Source organism: Lucilia sericata, unplaced genomic scaffold (genome assembly GCF_015586225.1).
Source record: "Lucilia sericata isolate MDLA Ls3-8-SP2 unplaced genomic scaffold, ASM1558622v1 Contig000056F_arrow, whole genome shotgun sequence".
NCBI lineage: Eukaryota > Metazoa > Arthropoda > Insecta > Diptera > Calliphoridae > Lucilia > Lucilia sericata.
In genome coordinates this window covers 753,172-770,013 of record NW_023994092.1, presented here as the reverse complement: position 1 = coordinate 770,013, position 16,842 = coordinate 753,172, and the positions used below count along the sequence as shown (strand labels likewise).

The 16,842-nt window shown below is 29.9% G+C and overlaps 3 protein-coding genes across 3 annotated transcripts; 2 read left to right on the top strand and 1 right to left on the bottom strand.

Moving 5' to 3' along the window:
* Window positions 1–1,480: 1,480 nt before the first annotated feature.
* On the top strand, window positions 1,481–2,069 carry LOC119616082 (neural Wiskott-Aldrich syndrome protein). Its single transcript, XM_037972244.1, has one exon. It carries the CDS (start codon window positions 1,667–1,669, stop codon window positions 1,964–1,966), a length of 300 nt encoding a protein of 99 aa, XP_037828172.1. The 5' UTR covers window positions 1,481–1,666; the 3' UTR covers window positions 1,967–2,069.
* Window positions 2,070–8,816: 6,747 nt separating this feature from the next.
* On the top strand, window positions 8,817–9,302 carry LOC119616083 (uncharacterized protein DDB_G0272718). The gene has a single exon (XM_037972245.1). The coding sequence runs from the start codon at window positions 8,944–8,946 to the stop codon at window positions 9,226–9,228; it is 285 nt and encodes a 94-aa protein (XP_037828173.1). The 5' UTR covers window positions 8,817–8,943; the 3' UTR covers window positions 9,229–9,302.
* Window positions 9,303–15,770: 6,468 nt separating this feature from the next.
* LOC119616089 (forkhead box protein G1) lies at window positions 15,771–16,466 on the bottom strand. The gene has a single exon (XM_037972254.1). The coding sequence runs from the start codon at window positions 16,327–16,329 to the stop codon at window positions 16,060–16,062; it is 270 nt and encodes an 89-aa protein (XP_037828182.1). The 5' UTR covers window positions 16,330–16,466; the 3' UTR covers window positions 15,771–16,059.
* Between the last annotated feature and the right edge of the window lie 376 nt (window positions 16,467–16,842).

The window sequence follows — 16,842 nt, the reverse complement described above, 5'->3', positions numbered from 1 at the left end:
ATTTTTATAAAATTTGAAAAGGTAGTTTATTTACTCACACAAAATAAGCTATTGATATATTATTTTGGAAATCGAGTACTAAGGACTATATGGGACCAAATTCGAGTAAATTTTTTGAAAGTACAATTTTTCTGGAACAAGTGAACGCAGATTTGAATCGTTTGAGTTTTATCTGTGATATAGAGAACATTTTACTATTTTTATTAGTACTTTCCTCTAAGGTGGAATTTATATCTATTAATTCAAAACACATGATTATTAAACATACACGGTCCTCATTGAATAAGATTCTTTAAGAGAGAATTTTTAGTACTTTTTATCTCATAAATTGTACTTTTTGAATTTTCTAAAATATTCAACCTAGGAACATAAATACATGGTCTTGACTGAGTAATATTTTTTGGTACTATTCCATTCTTCAAATGGTACCTTTTGGATTCTCTATAATGGTTAACCGGAAAACCGTGTGTCATGTCCTTATTAAATGAGAATTTATTGAGAGAGATTTTTGCACTTTTTCGTTTTTCCTATGGTACTTTTTTATATTTTTACAATATTGAACATAGAAATATAATATTTATAATGTAGGGACCTTAGTGAATGAGAATCTACTGAAAGGGACTTTTTCATTCATCAAATTAAATTTTTTGAATTGTATATAATATTGAATACAGAAACACAAAACTTTTGATGAAATGAGAATCTATAAGAAGTATTTTATCGTACTTTTTTTCAAATAGTACTTTCGAAATTTTCTATAATGTGGAAGCTAAACGAATGAAACTTATAATCGAAGCTTCTTACTGAATGCGAATTTATTCACATGATATTGAACGTAAAAAACTGAAACATTAAAAATATTTTTAATCAATTTTAATTTTCTATAAAAGTAAAAAAAATTTTGTATGTATTTAATTTCGGTTAGGGTAGCGAAGCACCCAGGGTATGCTAGTTATTTATATAGGGGTTTTCTATATAAGGTTTTTCCACCAACTTTATCCATGAACAGGATGCCCGATAGGGGCCTAAACTAAATCACGGTAAAATAATTTGGCATGAGTTTTAAAACTGAATACTTGTTGTATTCTATTCCGTGAATAATTGGCTAAAACATTTAACGATTTAGAAAACAAATAAAATGGGCTAATACTGTTTACTTTTATAGTTGTTTATGTTTATTTAGTTTTCACTGGATGGCATTTGCAAAATATGTAGGTATACATGCATACATACATATTTCAAATACCTGAAATACGTTATCTTTTGGAAATGGTATAATAATAACTCTGGAAGTTTATAGCAATTTCTGATAATAACATTTATTCAATTTTACATATTTTTGTACTTTCATTGCAATTTAATATTATATCAAATCTAAAATTATTATCGCTTTTTCTATTATCTGCACAACTGATTGATAAGTGTCAAACAACACCATTTATCAATATTGTTCGGTGGGTTTAATTTATAAAACATTTGAACATTTGAAGAGTTACAATAATATTTGAAATCAATATACGTAATTCGAATAGTCTTCTGGCAGACATTTAACAGTTAAGACTTTAATACTGGTAGAAACAATTATTTAAACTGATAAAAAGTTTTAAACGCATTAGTTAAAAAACTATTTGAAAAGTATTTAATTTAATTTTAACGGATTGAAAATATGGTGCCACCTCCTCAACCACAGTGCGGTCCACCATGTCAACCTCCACCATTTCAACCGTGTCATCCACCACCTCCGCCGCACCACCATCATCATCGTCCAGGAATAAAAATTGAAATTATTCCCCCATGGCGACGTCGTCATCATCATCCACCACCGCCACCTCCTGCTTCTCAAGTAGTCGTAGTTATGCCGCCTGGTCAAAATCAACAACCATCATATCCACAGGGTCAACCAGCTGGTTACTATGTACCGCCATCAGGACCTCCACCAGCTCATTATCACAACCCGAATTATTAATTGTTCCATAAATAATTACCACGAATTTCTATTTATATGCCTAAAGTTTATACTTTGATTCAATAAAATACATGTTTATTTAGATATAGGTTAACTGAAAAAATTGCGTTTTATGTATATTTTTATACCCTCCACCACCATCAGTGGTGATAGAGGGTATATATAACTTTGTCATTCCGTGTGTAACACCAAGAAATATTCATCTGAGACCCAACAAAGTATATATATTCTGGGTCCTTATGAAATTCTGAGTCAATTTAGCTATGTCCGTCTGTCCGTCCCTCCGTCCGTCTGTCTGTCTGCGTAAAACACGCTCACGTTAAAACGAAGCAATGTAATTTAACCAAATTCACCCAAAATATTCATTGTTATCCGGTACAGTTTGGTATTAAAAATGAGCAAAATCGGTTCACATCGGGAAAAGTTATGAATCAAAATTTGAAACAACCTCGAAAAAAATAAGCATTTTTTACACATTCTAATGTATTTTTCTCCAAAACTATGCAAGATAATTCCATGAAAATCACCATACATTCGTTTCTACACCAGATCTTGATTCGTGCAGAAAATTGCCAGAATCGGTCCACAATTTCATATACCTCCCATACAAAAGTACATATTCCCGGAAAATGGGTTTTTCGTTAATAACTTCCATCACAATGACGATATCTTCACAAAATTTTACAAATTAAAATCTTATGTCAATAGAATTTTTTCGGAAAAAAATTTTCTGGATCGGTCCATAATTGGACATAGCTCCCATACAAGGTCCCCTCCCGAAAATCACTTAAACGCGCATAACTCATTACTAAATTAAGATATCCATACAAAATTTGGTATAAGTATTGCCCATATGCACAGAAATATTACTGTGAAAGTTTTTTCCGATCGGTCCATAATTGGACATAGCTCCCATACAAGGTCCCATCCCGAAAATCACTTAAGCGCGCATAAATCACTACTTAATTAAGATATCCATATAAAATTTGGTATAAAAATTGCCCACATGCATAGAAATATTACGGTGAAAATTTTTTTTGATCGGTTCAAAATTGGTCATAGCTCCCATACAAGGTCCCCTCCCGAAAATCACTTAAACGCGCATAACTCATTACTAAATTAAGATATTCATAGAAAATTTGGTATAAATATTGCCCATATACATAGAAATATTACTGTGAAAGTTTTTTCCGATCGGTCCATAATTGGTCATAGCTCCCATACAAGGTCCCCTCTCGAAAATCACTTAAACGCGCATAACTCATTACTAAATTAAGATATCCATATAAAATTTGGTATAAGTATTGCCCATATGCACAGAAATATTACTGTGAAAGTTTTTTCCGATCGGTCCATAATTGGACATAGCTCCCATACAAGGTCCCATCCCGAAAATCACTTAAGCGCGCATAAATCACTACTTAATTAAGATATCCATATAAAATTTGGTATAAAAATTGCCCACATGCATAGAAATATTACGGTGAAAATTTTTTTTGATCGGTTCAAAATTGGTCATAGCTCCCATACAAGGTCCCCTCCCGAAAATCACTTAAACGCGCATAACTCATTACTAAATTAAGATATTCATAGAAAATTTGGTATAAGTATTGCCCATATGCATAGAAATATTACTGTGAAAGTTTTTTCCGATTGGTCCATAATTGGTCATAGCTCCCATACAAGGTACCCTCACGAAAATCACTTAAACGCGCATAACTCATTACTACATTAGGATATCCATATAAAATTTGGTACAAGTATTGCACATATGCGCGGAAATATTACTGTGAAATTTTTTTCCGATCGGTCCATAATTGGTCATAGCTCCCATACAAGGTCCCCTCCCGAAAATCACTTAAACGCTCATAACTCATTACTAACTATAAAGTTTGGCAGAAGTATTGCTCATATACAGAGAAATATTACTGTGAAATTGTTTTCCTATCGGTCCATAATTGATCATAGCTGCTATACAAGGTGCCTTTCATTAGGAAATAGTGATACCCATAAAATATTTGGCATTAATACTATTTTTGTACACATAAATGTTATTTCAAAATTTTTTCACGATTAGTCCAACCTTGGTCATAGCTCCCATACAAGGTTCCCTCCCGAAAATCACTTAAACGCACATAATTCATTACCAAATATTGATATCATACATTTAGCAAAATTATTGCTCTTATATACATAAATTACACTATAAAATTGTTTTACGATCGGTCCATATTTGGTCATTGCTCTCATACTAGGTCCCCTCCAGAAAATCACTTAAATGCACAATATTCATTACCAAATAATGATATAGTTACAGAATTTTGAAATTTTGTTTTTATATATAATTCGTCATAGCTCTCATACAAGGTCCTTTTACGAAAATCTCTTAAACGCACATTACTCATTACCAAATAAAGCTATTGATACAAAATTTGCCACAAATATTAGTTTTGTATACAAAAATTCTATTTCAAGATTTCTCACGATCGGCTCATAACATGGGTGCGGTCGGTCCCATACAAGGTTCCCTTTCGAAAATCACTTAAACACACATTACTTATTACTAAATTACAATATATATATAAAATTTTACTGAAATATAGCTTTTATGTACAGAAATTTAGCTTAAAGAATTTTTTACGATCGGACTATAATTGGTCATATCTAGGTCCTGCCCCTGAAAGCACTTTAACCGTATTTAACTAGTTGCATTATCAATTTGTGTAGATTATATATATGTATTTTGAAATACATGCAAATTACTAAATATTGCTAAGCGCTATAAAAATATAAAGAAAATTGCGTTTGTAATGTTCAATAAATCTTGGAATTGTAATAGGTTTAAGCTGTTTAAATCTTGGGATTTTTCAATTAAAGACATGAGATAACTTATTTCTACAAATATTTGACCAATTAGAAAAGTCTTAATATAAAAGTAGCTGGTGGAGGGTATTTAAGATTCGGCTCAGCCGAATTTAGCACTCTAACTTGTTTTTTATTAATTGATACGTATATTTGTAATTTCAAATTCAGAAGAAACGGGGTTTTCACTATTGAAAAAGTTCTATTTAAAAATCCAAAAATGAACATTTTTATTAATATTTTTTTAATAAAACATGGTCCGAACTTATTTTTAACATTTCAAAAGATTTTAACTTTAGATCTGGTCTGATTTACATTATTATTAGGAAATTATTTCTTAGGTAATTCTAGCTTATTCTAAATTCCTTTAGTTTTTATACCCTCCACCACCATCCGTGGTGATGGAGGGTATATAATTTTGTCATTCCGTATGTAACACCAAGAAATATTCATCTTATTCACTCTGAGTTGATTTAGTTATGCCCGTCTGTCTGTGTTAAACATTCTTACGTTAAAACTAAGGAAGGTAAATCAATCAAATTCACCAGAAATATTTGTTATTATCCTAAGCAGTTTGGTATTGAAAATCAGCAAAATCGATTCACGACGTAAAAAGTTATGATTTCATACTACCTCGAAAAAAATTACGTTTTTTCTCAATTCTTAAGTAGTTTTCTCGGAAACTACCAAATATATTTCGATAAATTTTGTAACACATTATTTTTTTCTGCCAGGGATCAAGTTTGTTCAAAATCATAACAATTGATCCAATATTTCCCAAAGCCCATGTCCCATAGATTAGTTAATAACTCTATCAAATATATCGGTACAAACACAAAATTTTGCACTTGCAAATATAATATGGACAGAAATCATACTACCAACATAGATTTGTGTCGGTCCACAATTGGTCATAGCTCCCATATAAGGTCCATTTTCGAAGATCATCTAAATGCACATATTTCGTTGATAATAAAGCTATTGTGATAATATTCGAGTTAAACATGTTTTGTGTACAGATATGTAAATCATTCTACAAAATTTTTTTCCGTATCGGTCCATTATTGGTCATAGCTCAAATTGTCAAATAAAGCTATCATGATAAAATTCGACACAAATATGTTTTGTCTATATATGAATCACTCATATTTCAATGAATTCTAAAGCTATAGGTATAAAATTAGACTTAAATATGTTTTGTGTACAATTAGGCCCACTTAAGGCCCACTTCCGAAAATCACTTAAACGCATTTCATGAATCACTCTGCAAAATTATTTCTGGATAGGCCCATAATTGGTCACAGCTCCCATATAAGGTCCACTTCCGAAAATCACTTAAACGCATATATTTCATTGAATTCTAAAGCGGTAGGGATAAAACTCGACTTGAATATGTTTTATGTGCATATAAATCATTCTACCAAATTTTCTGGATCGGTTCATATTTGGAAATAGCTCTCATATAAGGTCCACTTCAAAAAATTACTTAAACGCCCATATTTCATTATTAAATAAAGCTATCTTGATAAACTTGAACACAAATATGTTTTGTGTACATATGAATCACTTTACGAAATTTTTCCACATAGGCCCCAAATTGGTCATAGCTCATATTTCATTAATTAATAAATCTGTTGGAGTAAAATTCGACTACTATCTCATAGTACTAACCAAAAAATAACAAAAACTCCTTTATGTTGAGATAAGTGGTTTTGTTAAACGTCCACACATATGTATGTTTATCAAATGAAAGATCTCTAAAGTATATTCTTTCGTTGTATACATATGGGCATATCCATAATGTCGAATGCGACAGTTGAACACATTTAAAGTGACAAAATGTAAAAATAAAACAAATTTTTATTTTGGCAATACGCGTTACTTATAGCTTTTAATTAGCCCTATAATTTGTTCTTAGTTTGATTTTGGGCAATTTTTCTTTTCTCTGATTATTACAAAGAACTAGGGTATTCGTACGCTACAAAAAAAAATATTTTTGTGGACAACAATTCTATCGATTTCTGCGAAACCTGCAGTGGAATTCAGTAAACTTTTTTAACAATTATTGAAACGTTTAGTGTACTAAACAAAAAATTGTCGATTTTGATATTCAGTAAAATTTTTAAACGATATTCGTTATCGTTTCGACAGCTGTTGCCGTTAGCTAAATTTTTATGTTGTTTATCCAATCGATAAAAAGTCGGGCAAGTGTGTCCCGCGAATTCTTTTGTGTATCGTGTAGGAAAGTCGTACCTATATAAAGCCATTCAAAAAATATGAAATTTTTTGGAAAAATATAAATTTTGTTTCAAAAATATTTTTTTCTGACAGAAATTAATTTTTTTTGCTGTTCTTCTTTGTGCTTTTCGTTATTTTTTACAGAGATGCCAATTGACTGTAATTTTAACAAGCAATTGTTTAAAGCTTTTAGTGAATAACTGAATCGTTACTGCAAACAATAAATATTGTCGACATTTTTAACAATTGTCGATTCGTTGAAAGTTACTGAATTCCACTACTGAGGTAGTATTTCAATGAGACTTACATACTTTAAAATGTTGTTAACTGATGTCTCCTTGATATGGTAATGGATTTTACCCAAAAATTATTTATACTTTCTTTTAATTTAATAACAATCATGTTCGAACGCGACATGTTGAACGCTACATTTTTTTCCTTTATGATATTTATGTTGCAGAATTTTCTTCATGGATGTACTGAAAAAGAACCGAAAAGTGATGATTTTAACACAGGCTTTTCATAGGAGGGATGTCCTTTTTATTTGATTCCAATTTCACTACTTCTAAAGTCATTGTAAAGAAGTATTTTTTATGCTATTTTTTGAAGTATTCGGAAGTGAAATTGTATTAATATGGAATACAATTAATTTGACTTAAATAATATTAACATTAATAAGGGTAATAGATACATTTAAAACCGAAGCCCAAAAATAAAATGTTTTATCTCGCAAAAATGTAAGAACAAAAAAAATATCTTCAGCATTAAAAAACTAGAATTATTTTCGCTTCTTCGGAAGTCATTAAGCATCACTTACACAGAAGGTAAAAAATTTCACGGATTGCTACTTTTGAAGTGGTGATAAATGTTATTCTTTTGGAAGTACTTCGCTTTGTTTTTGCTGGGATACAATAGCTTATACAAATACAAAAGATGTAAGAAAATACAGTCGTGCATGGTCGACCGATTAACATACTTAAGCAATTTATTGATAAAAATAAAATAGAGGTGTTATATGGGAACTAGGATTTAAATTTTATGGTTAGATTTACTTTTATATAAAACTCACTTATGCCTAATTTGAACATAATACTATTGTTTATAAGAGAGTTATGGCTGGGGTCAATGATTACAAAAATCGGCAAAACATGGGGGATTTGGACGCTCTATAAATCCGATAATAGGATCAAACCTAATACTGAGCCCTCTTGTGTAGGACAGGAATTGCTGGCTATACCTAAGTACTAACTTTTAAATGGTTATTTAAAAAAACACATATATTTTGTTATGTTTGTGGTTATCGAAAAATTTGATTTATAATAACGCTACTGTTTTAAATAGTTCAAACTATGATAACTATTTCTATTGAAAAACAACTGAATTATTCCTATGAAATTATAATATGTACGAGAATGTAGACATTTACCTATTCGAAACATGTGTTAGAAAAAATATTATCTTATGTGAATTGAAGTCCAAAAATTACCTTTGCATTCTTATCTAAACACAAATATCTGTATGTATAATAACAATTTTTGTTTTTGTTCAATATAATTATTTTTGCTGTAGTGAGTCATATTTGAGACGCAAAAACATTTATTTCCTTATCACTCACTGCTTTTGGAACATATGATCGATTAATAAATCGAATCAGCAAATACAAACACTGGAAGCGAGTCACTGGAATGTGATTTTCTTTTCGTATGTATTATCAGAATAAAAACAAAAATATTTGTTTAAGGCTAATAAAAATATGAAAATCAGTTTATTACACAGTGTATTTTGGATAATTTGACGTTTCGCTTCGTTCAAAACATCCAGGTAAAAAAATTTTTTTAACGCGACGTACAGAATTGAATTCTGTTAAAACAATCACTATGCCACCACCACCATACTATGAGGATCCATATCGCCATCGTCATCATCATCACCATCATCGTCCAGGTATCGAGATTGATATTGTTCCCGGTTGGAATCGTCCATACTATCCTCCACCTCCCCCGCCTCGCACTGAAGTGGTGGTCGTAACACCAGCCGCAACTTATCCCGGTGCCCCCTGTCAAGGTCCATATTATAATAACGGTGCTTACTACAACAACAATGGAGCATATAATAATGGATGTAATTATGGTTATAACAATCCTCCCTATCCCCGTTGGTAACAAGTGTTCGTTCGTTCAAAAATGTTAAAAAAAGTTTATTTAAAAACAGAACAATTTTTACTAATTAAAAAAAATATTTATTTAATTATTTATTTATATTTTGTTAAAACCAGAGTTTAAATATTAGTAGATGCTTTTATATTTTTATTTTTGACTTTGCAATAAATATGCATTTACCTCATATTTAAAAATATGCATATTTAAAAAATGGTTCTGTTCAAAATATTTCTAGTATTTTTGCTAAAAATATTTACCCATACAAACTATTGCATATTACAGCTTACAGACAAATATAAAATGTTTTCACTTACAATATATTACGCAGCAACTCGCTAACATATTTATAATACCCACATATATTTCATATGGCTTGCCTATAATATTAAAATATTTTCCTACACAAATTATTCGCAGTCAACAATATTGAAGCCATGCGAGCAGTAATATACGAACATGAAATGTACGCAAGCAGAGCATATATGTGCCGACGAAAACACGAAACAAAACGATAGTCGCGACTATCAGGTTACAATATTTTTACTATCAAACTTAAATATTATTTACTATAGGAAATGACTTATGGTCTAAAATTTAACATTTCATGTTGAACTTGAAAAATTATAAAATATGAAAAATGTATGCAAGATATAACCAAATTTTATTTAGAAAATAATTGAAAACGTTTATATCTATGTATGTTTTATGTATATTATGGGAAAAATGTATGCATGAAATAACCAAATTTTAATTAGAAAATTTTTGTATTGAATTATTGAATGTATGTATTTATTAAATTTATGTTTAATTTTTATGTGGAGTATTAAAATGTATGTATTTGTATTGATTGTAATATAATTAGAAAAAAATTATATAAATACTTAGAGGATCATATGAATGTAAAAATATATTCAAATATGTATATATGTAAAAAATTGTTTTTACAGGCTATATTTAAACATATTGTTTGTAACAGGATGACAATAAGTTTGTAAACAGGTAGTAATGCATAAGTAGTGTCTATGAAATGATCAATAATGAAGGAAATTATAGGTATTTTAGAAATTTGTAACAGGATAGCAAAAAATTAAGAGGGGACATAAAAACATAAAAATTTGTTTTTGTAATTTTACATTGTGAAAGGTTAAAACAACAAAAATGTATGAGTGTATTACATACATATACAAGTATGTTTTTCATATGCATGTGTCACATTTCTATAAATTATTATTACATACACTCAATTATCTTACAATAATGAATGAACAGGCGCGAAGAAAAAAATATATAGGTGTTAATAAATTTGCATATGCCATTGCCAACCTTTTGAATTTGCATGAGAGAGACTAAATAATAATGATATTTCTTTCCTCTTCTCCCCACCACAAATTCAAGTAAAGCAAAAAAAAAGGATCTTGCGTAAACCATCGTTAAGGAATGTGCGTAAAATGATAAAGTAGGAAGAGAATTTCTACTACAGGTCATTTTTATGACGAATGTATTTTTGCATCACACGTACATATCTTCTTCCCTCCACCAATTCAGGGAAAAAATGACCTATCGTAATCCACCGTTATGGAATGTGCGTGAAAAGTAGGAAAGAAAAGTGCTGTTACAGGTCATTTTTATGACGAATGTGTTTTTTGTTATTGTTTCACACATACTTACATACATACATATGTATATACAAAACCAGATATAAATGGTGTTGCATATTTGAATATATTTTTACATTCATATGATCCTCTAAGTATTTATATAATTTTTTTCTAATTATATTACAATCAATACAAATACATACATTTTAATACTCCACATAAAAATTAAACATAAATTTAATAAATACATACGTTCAATAATTCAATTCAAAAATTTTCTAATTAAAATTTGGTTATTTCATGCATACATTTTTCCCATAATATACATAAAACATACATAGATATAAACGTTTTCAATTATTTTCTAAATAAAATTTGGTTATATCTTGCATACATTTTTCACATTTTATAATTTTTCAAGTTCAACATGAAATGTTAAATTTTAGACCATAAGTCATTTCCTATAGTAAATAATATTTAAGTTTGATAGTAAAAATATTGTAACCTGATAGTCGCGACTATCGTTTTGTTTCGTGTTTTCGTCGGCACATATATGCTCTGCTTGCGTACATTTCATGTTCGTATATTACTGCTTGCATGGCTTCAATATTGTTGACTTCGAATAATTTGTGTAGGAAAATATTTTAATATTATAGGCAAGCCATATGAAATATATGTGGGTATTATAAATATGTTAGCGAGTTGCTGCGTAATATATTGTATGTGAAAACATTTTATATTTGTCTGTAAGCTGTAATATGCAATAGTTTGTATGGGTAAATATTTTTAGCAAAAATACTAGAAATATTTCGAATGGTAGCAATTAAATATATTATATTCATAAAATATATTTATATTTTAATATTACATACGTATGCATAGGAGAAAATATGCATTTTGGTTACTAATATATTAGTAATTTTAATCACTGGTTAAAACAATAAATATATTGAAATTACTATAATTTATGATGTTTAAATTGGTTGCATACAAATGTATGTATACTTTGTATGGACACTAAAGTAATAAAAAAAAAGTTTCGAATGTCTCCTCGCCCCCCTTGAGGTTGTAAAATGATATGCAAGAAAATAAGCCAATAGGATACGTTAACAGGTGCCGCAACGTCTCTGATGTTTTGAGGTGCATTTACAAGGGGAAAGTCTTTTTTTTTAATTTTAGCTAAAATGTTGCCATTGCAAAAAACAATTTTTGAGATAATTTGATGAAATTTGGAACGTAAGCATCTTTTGTTCCAAGGACGAACGCTATTGAAAATGGTTGCAATCGGTGGATTATTTCACCTAGCCCCCATACTACCGGATCGAATAAAGCTTTTGCCCTCATAATTATGTTAAATGCTTAACTATCTCTACAAAATTTGGCAAAATTCAGTTTAATATAAGTTTTAATAATTCTAGCAATTTTAGTAAAGAGCGGGCGTTATTTGACCCTAGTCCCCATACAAAATCCGCTTCAGAAAATGAATTGAATGTCCACAATTCAATTATAAACACTAGTATCTCGATGAAATTTGGCACAAAAAAGTTGTATATAAACATAAGCTTCGCCAAATTTTATAAGGATTGGCCAAAGTTTTGCCTCTATATAACCGGACTTTCCGATTTGGGCCTTTTAGCTCATAATGTGTAATTTAGTTTGAGATAATTATAAATAACACTGTCGATTTTCGTGATGATAGGGCCTCATTTGTCCCTAGCCGCTATACAAAGTCCCCTTCTGAAAATGACTTAAATGACCACATATTCGTAGTATCACTTAGAAATTTGGCACAAATAAGTTTTATATAAACATAATTCCCAATAATAAATTTTATAAGGATCGGCTCAATTTATGCACTAGCCCCCATACAACCGGACCTTTCGATTTGGAACTTTTATCTCCTAACTATAATACTATGTCGAATTTGTTAAAATTTGTCACATACTCTTCTCTGGATCTAATGACGAAGGCTGTTCAAAATTATTGAAATTCGTATTTTATTTCTCCTAGTCAGCATACAACCGTAAATGAGAAGACATTATTTGGAACCTATGTAAGATTCAACATAAATGCTTTATTATTTAAAATGAATCACATTTACTATTCGCAATTGGAGTAGGGTATCATATGGATGGCCACGCCCGACTATAGTTTATTACTTTTTTTGCTATGTATTTTTGAATTGATTGACAGTTGTAGGTGATCATGTGCGGCCAAAAATCAATTTATGATCCGAAATTTGATGAAATTTAAAATATAACTACTACTTGATATGATCTACAACAATACGCTTATGTAGATATGTGGGTTACCTCTTTACCTTCAAGAGATATTTTGGTTTAATTTTTTTTTTAATTTTCCCGATAATTTTATACTCTCCACCACCATCAATGGTGATAAATACGCTCATTGTAAAATTAAGCAACGGAAATCATCCATATGTTCACTATGTTCCTAAGCAGTTTGGTATAAAAAAATTCAAAAAAATCGGTTCACAACGTAAAAAGCAACGAGTAAACATTTTAGACTCCTTCCTAATTCTCGAGTAGTTTTTTCAAAAACTACCAGAGATAATTCTATGAATTTTGTCACATATTATTTATTATAAATATGTTTTTTGTGTTCTCTACCAATTATTTCCGGATCGGTCTATAATTGTTCATGCAAAATGCACTTATGAAAATCATATATTTCATTCATAAATAACAATATCGAAAAAAAATTTGCATAAATAAGTTTTTTCTATATAAAAATCACTTTGGAAGTTTTTTTTGTCTCCCATATAAGGTCCATTTCCAAAAATTATTTTGACGAACATATTTCATTGACAAAATAGATATGACTATAAAAATTGACATGAGTATATTTTGTGTACATATATACAAATCATTCTGAAAAAAAAATTTTCGAATGAATTCATAATTGGTCATAGCTCTCATATAAGGTCAACTGTCTTAAGTAACTAAATCTCATATATCCTATGTTTTCGCATACATAGCCCCCATACAAGTGGCTCCCGAAAAATAGTGTAAACAGTCACAGCTAGTTTAAAAACATCAGTATGTCAATGAAATTCACACAAACAAGTTTTATATGAACCAAAATCTACCTACTAAATTTTATGAGAATCGGTCCATAATAGACCCTACCCACTATATAAGGTCCCTCTCAGAAAACGACAGAAAATAACTTTATATTTATAACTTGCTTCAAAATGATAGAAAAGCAACGAAATTCGACGTAAACAAGTTTTTAGGGAACTAAAATATCTCTCCCATATTTTATGGAGATCGGCCCATAATTGTTCCTATCCCCCATAGAAATCTCCTACTCTTATATTAATTTTCCTATTTTAAATCGTAAAATTATGGTTTGAAATGTTAATGTTCGTTTTAGTCGAAACATTTTAAATATTTTTGAAAAATAACATTGAAAACTAAAATTTATGTTTATAATTTACAGGTCTATATTAAAGTCGTACCAATTCGAGTAAAAAATTTGGAAAAGATAACACAGAAATCAAAATTTTACATAATTTTCAAAACATAAAAATTATAATATTTAAAAAAATATATTTTTAGTTAAAAAATATCTTACATTTGATGGGTTCTAAACAGAATCTCCAAGGGCTTTTAGAAACATGTTACAAGAATATGAAAAATAAATTAGTTGTAAAGCTATGCGACTAGTTTTCCTGTACGTTATAATTCTTTCGAAGTGAGTATTAGTATACTAATAATTCAACAATATTGCAAAATTTGACCTTTGACATCCACCTTTTATGGCTTAGGATTGCTTGATTTGAATAAAACTTCGGATATATAAAATATTATTTTTTGTCTCATTTCGCATTCAAGGGCGAATGGCTTGGGAAATTAGCAACAATTATATATCTGAAATGCTTATTCTATGTACATTACGATTCTTTTACAATTAAGTGCAAAATAAATTAGATCCTTTGCGGTACATGTTAACGTTATCGTATCAGCCTAATTTTTAGCATGATACAGTTTTACAACCCATAAGAACGATTCTAGCTCTATTAGTTTCCCAGATAAACGAATTATTGTATATTTATGCATATGGGATGTTGCTCCCCCCACCCATTGGTAGTCCGCCAATTTATTACACAAAATGTTTACATGGATGCTAAAGTACTTTGTGCTAAATTTGGTTCTACCTCTAATAGTTTCTCAGATAAGCGAATTTTTGTATTTAACTCATATGGGGGTGCCACGCCCCCTATTGCTAATTAATTTTTCTTAAGTAATCATATTGATATTAAAGTGGTTGCGGTAAAATTTGAGGACTCTATCTGTTGTATTTTCTCAGATATTTTGATATAAGATTTTCTTCATATGGAAGGTGCCACGCCCACTACAGCCATTCCGCCCATTTTATCCGAAAATATTCTTATAGATGTCAAAGTTGTCCATACAAAATTTGAGGACTCCAACTCTTGCAGTTTCTGAGATATGCCACTTTTAATACTTATTCTGAATGTAACCGTGGTACGTCGCCCACTTGAAATTTTGAAGTAAAAAGTAGCCTATAGTTCCTTTCAGACATACAGGAAGACACTGTGAAAATTTCAGAAGAATCGGTTCAGCCGTTTAGATAAACGTTTAAATAAACAAACAAAAAAAAAAAACAAACATACAAATACACATTCATTTTTATATATATGTATACAGATGAGGGGTGCCACTCCGTCTTTTGCTAGTCCTCCAATTTTTCCACCAAATAATCATATGGATCTCAAAATTGTCCGTAAAAATTTGAGGACTCTAGTTGTACCATGTTCCGAGATATTCGACTTTTGAAGAATATATAGGGGAACATACACTGAAAAAAAACAGATATAGGGGAACATACACTGAAAATTTCAAGAAGATCGCTTCACTGGTTTAGCTTCTTATAAGGTACAAACAAATAAAGAAACATACATTGAATTTTATATATATAGATAGATAATGTTTGCATATAATTAGATGTTTTCAAGCTATAGTGGATTATTTTTTATAGAAACGATATTTTTAAATCTATATAATTTTAAAACCGATTAGATTATGTTATTTATAACTTTTCTCTCGAATGTTAGCTAAAAATTATTATAAAAATATTATTTTAAATCCTAAATTATTTTGTTAAATATCAGTTTTGCTAATTTAAATTTATTTTTTTATTTTTTTTTAATTGTTAAAAATTTGGAAGAACGTTTTCTCCAATATATTGATTACCAACGAGGACGATTATCCCAATGTTCTGGAGGTGGTTGATATCCTTGAGATACAACAACAACTTCTCGTGGTGGTGGTGGACGTGGCTGAGGTGGTGCCACATATACAATTTCTGTTGGTCTTTGTTGTGGAGCAATAATTACTTCTGTAGTTACACGAGGTGGTGGTGGAGGACGAGCAGAAGGACTCACGATATCTACTTCAATAATAGGACGGTTGTGATGATGGTGGTGATGATGATGTGGTTCATCCCAATGAGGTGCCATTTGGTTTGTTATACGCAATTAATGCCAGCAAAAGTACAACGAATTTAAAAATATTATCAATAATTTTTCAATTGATTCCGCAATTAGTTTTTAATACAATGAAGTCCGCAACTAAACTGTGAATTTTCGCTAAAAATTTTATCAATTTAAATAAATACTTAAGCTTGTTTTTGTTGTTTTATCATTGATGTCGCTAAAATACTAAGGCGGGTGGACTTAACGATACGTCATGTTTTATCTTGTCAAAGTAGTTTTTATTCAAAATAAATGGACAAAAATAGATAATGAAGTTATAAATTTCACAACAATTTATTTACACATTTGCAGGAAAATGAACGAACATATTTTAACAGGTGAAAAAAAGTAGCTAACGACAGTCATGGTGGTAAATACATATGTAAATGTATGTATGTTGGCATAGTATACACTATTATTTTTTCGCTGTTGTTAAAAAAGTTCGCACACCAAATGTCGTTTGTGACACCGAAAACTTTAGAGTTATTTAAAAAATCA

Excerpts from the sequence above, each read along its gene's own strand:
- LOC119616082 (XM_037972244.1), top strand. The coding sequence starts at position 1,667 with ATGGTGCCACCTCCTCAACCACAGTGCGGTCCACCATGTCAACCTCCA.
- LOC119616083 (XM_037972245.1), top strand. The coding sequence starts at position 8,944 with ATGCCACCACCACCATACTATGAGGATCCATATCGCCATCGTCATCAT.
- LOC119616089 (XM_037972254.1), bottom strand. The coding sequence starts at position 16,329 with ATGGCACCTCATTGGGATGAACCACATCATCATCACCACCATCATCAC.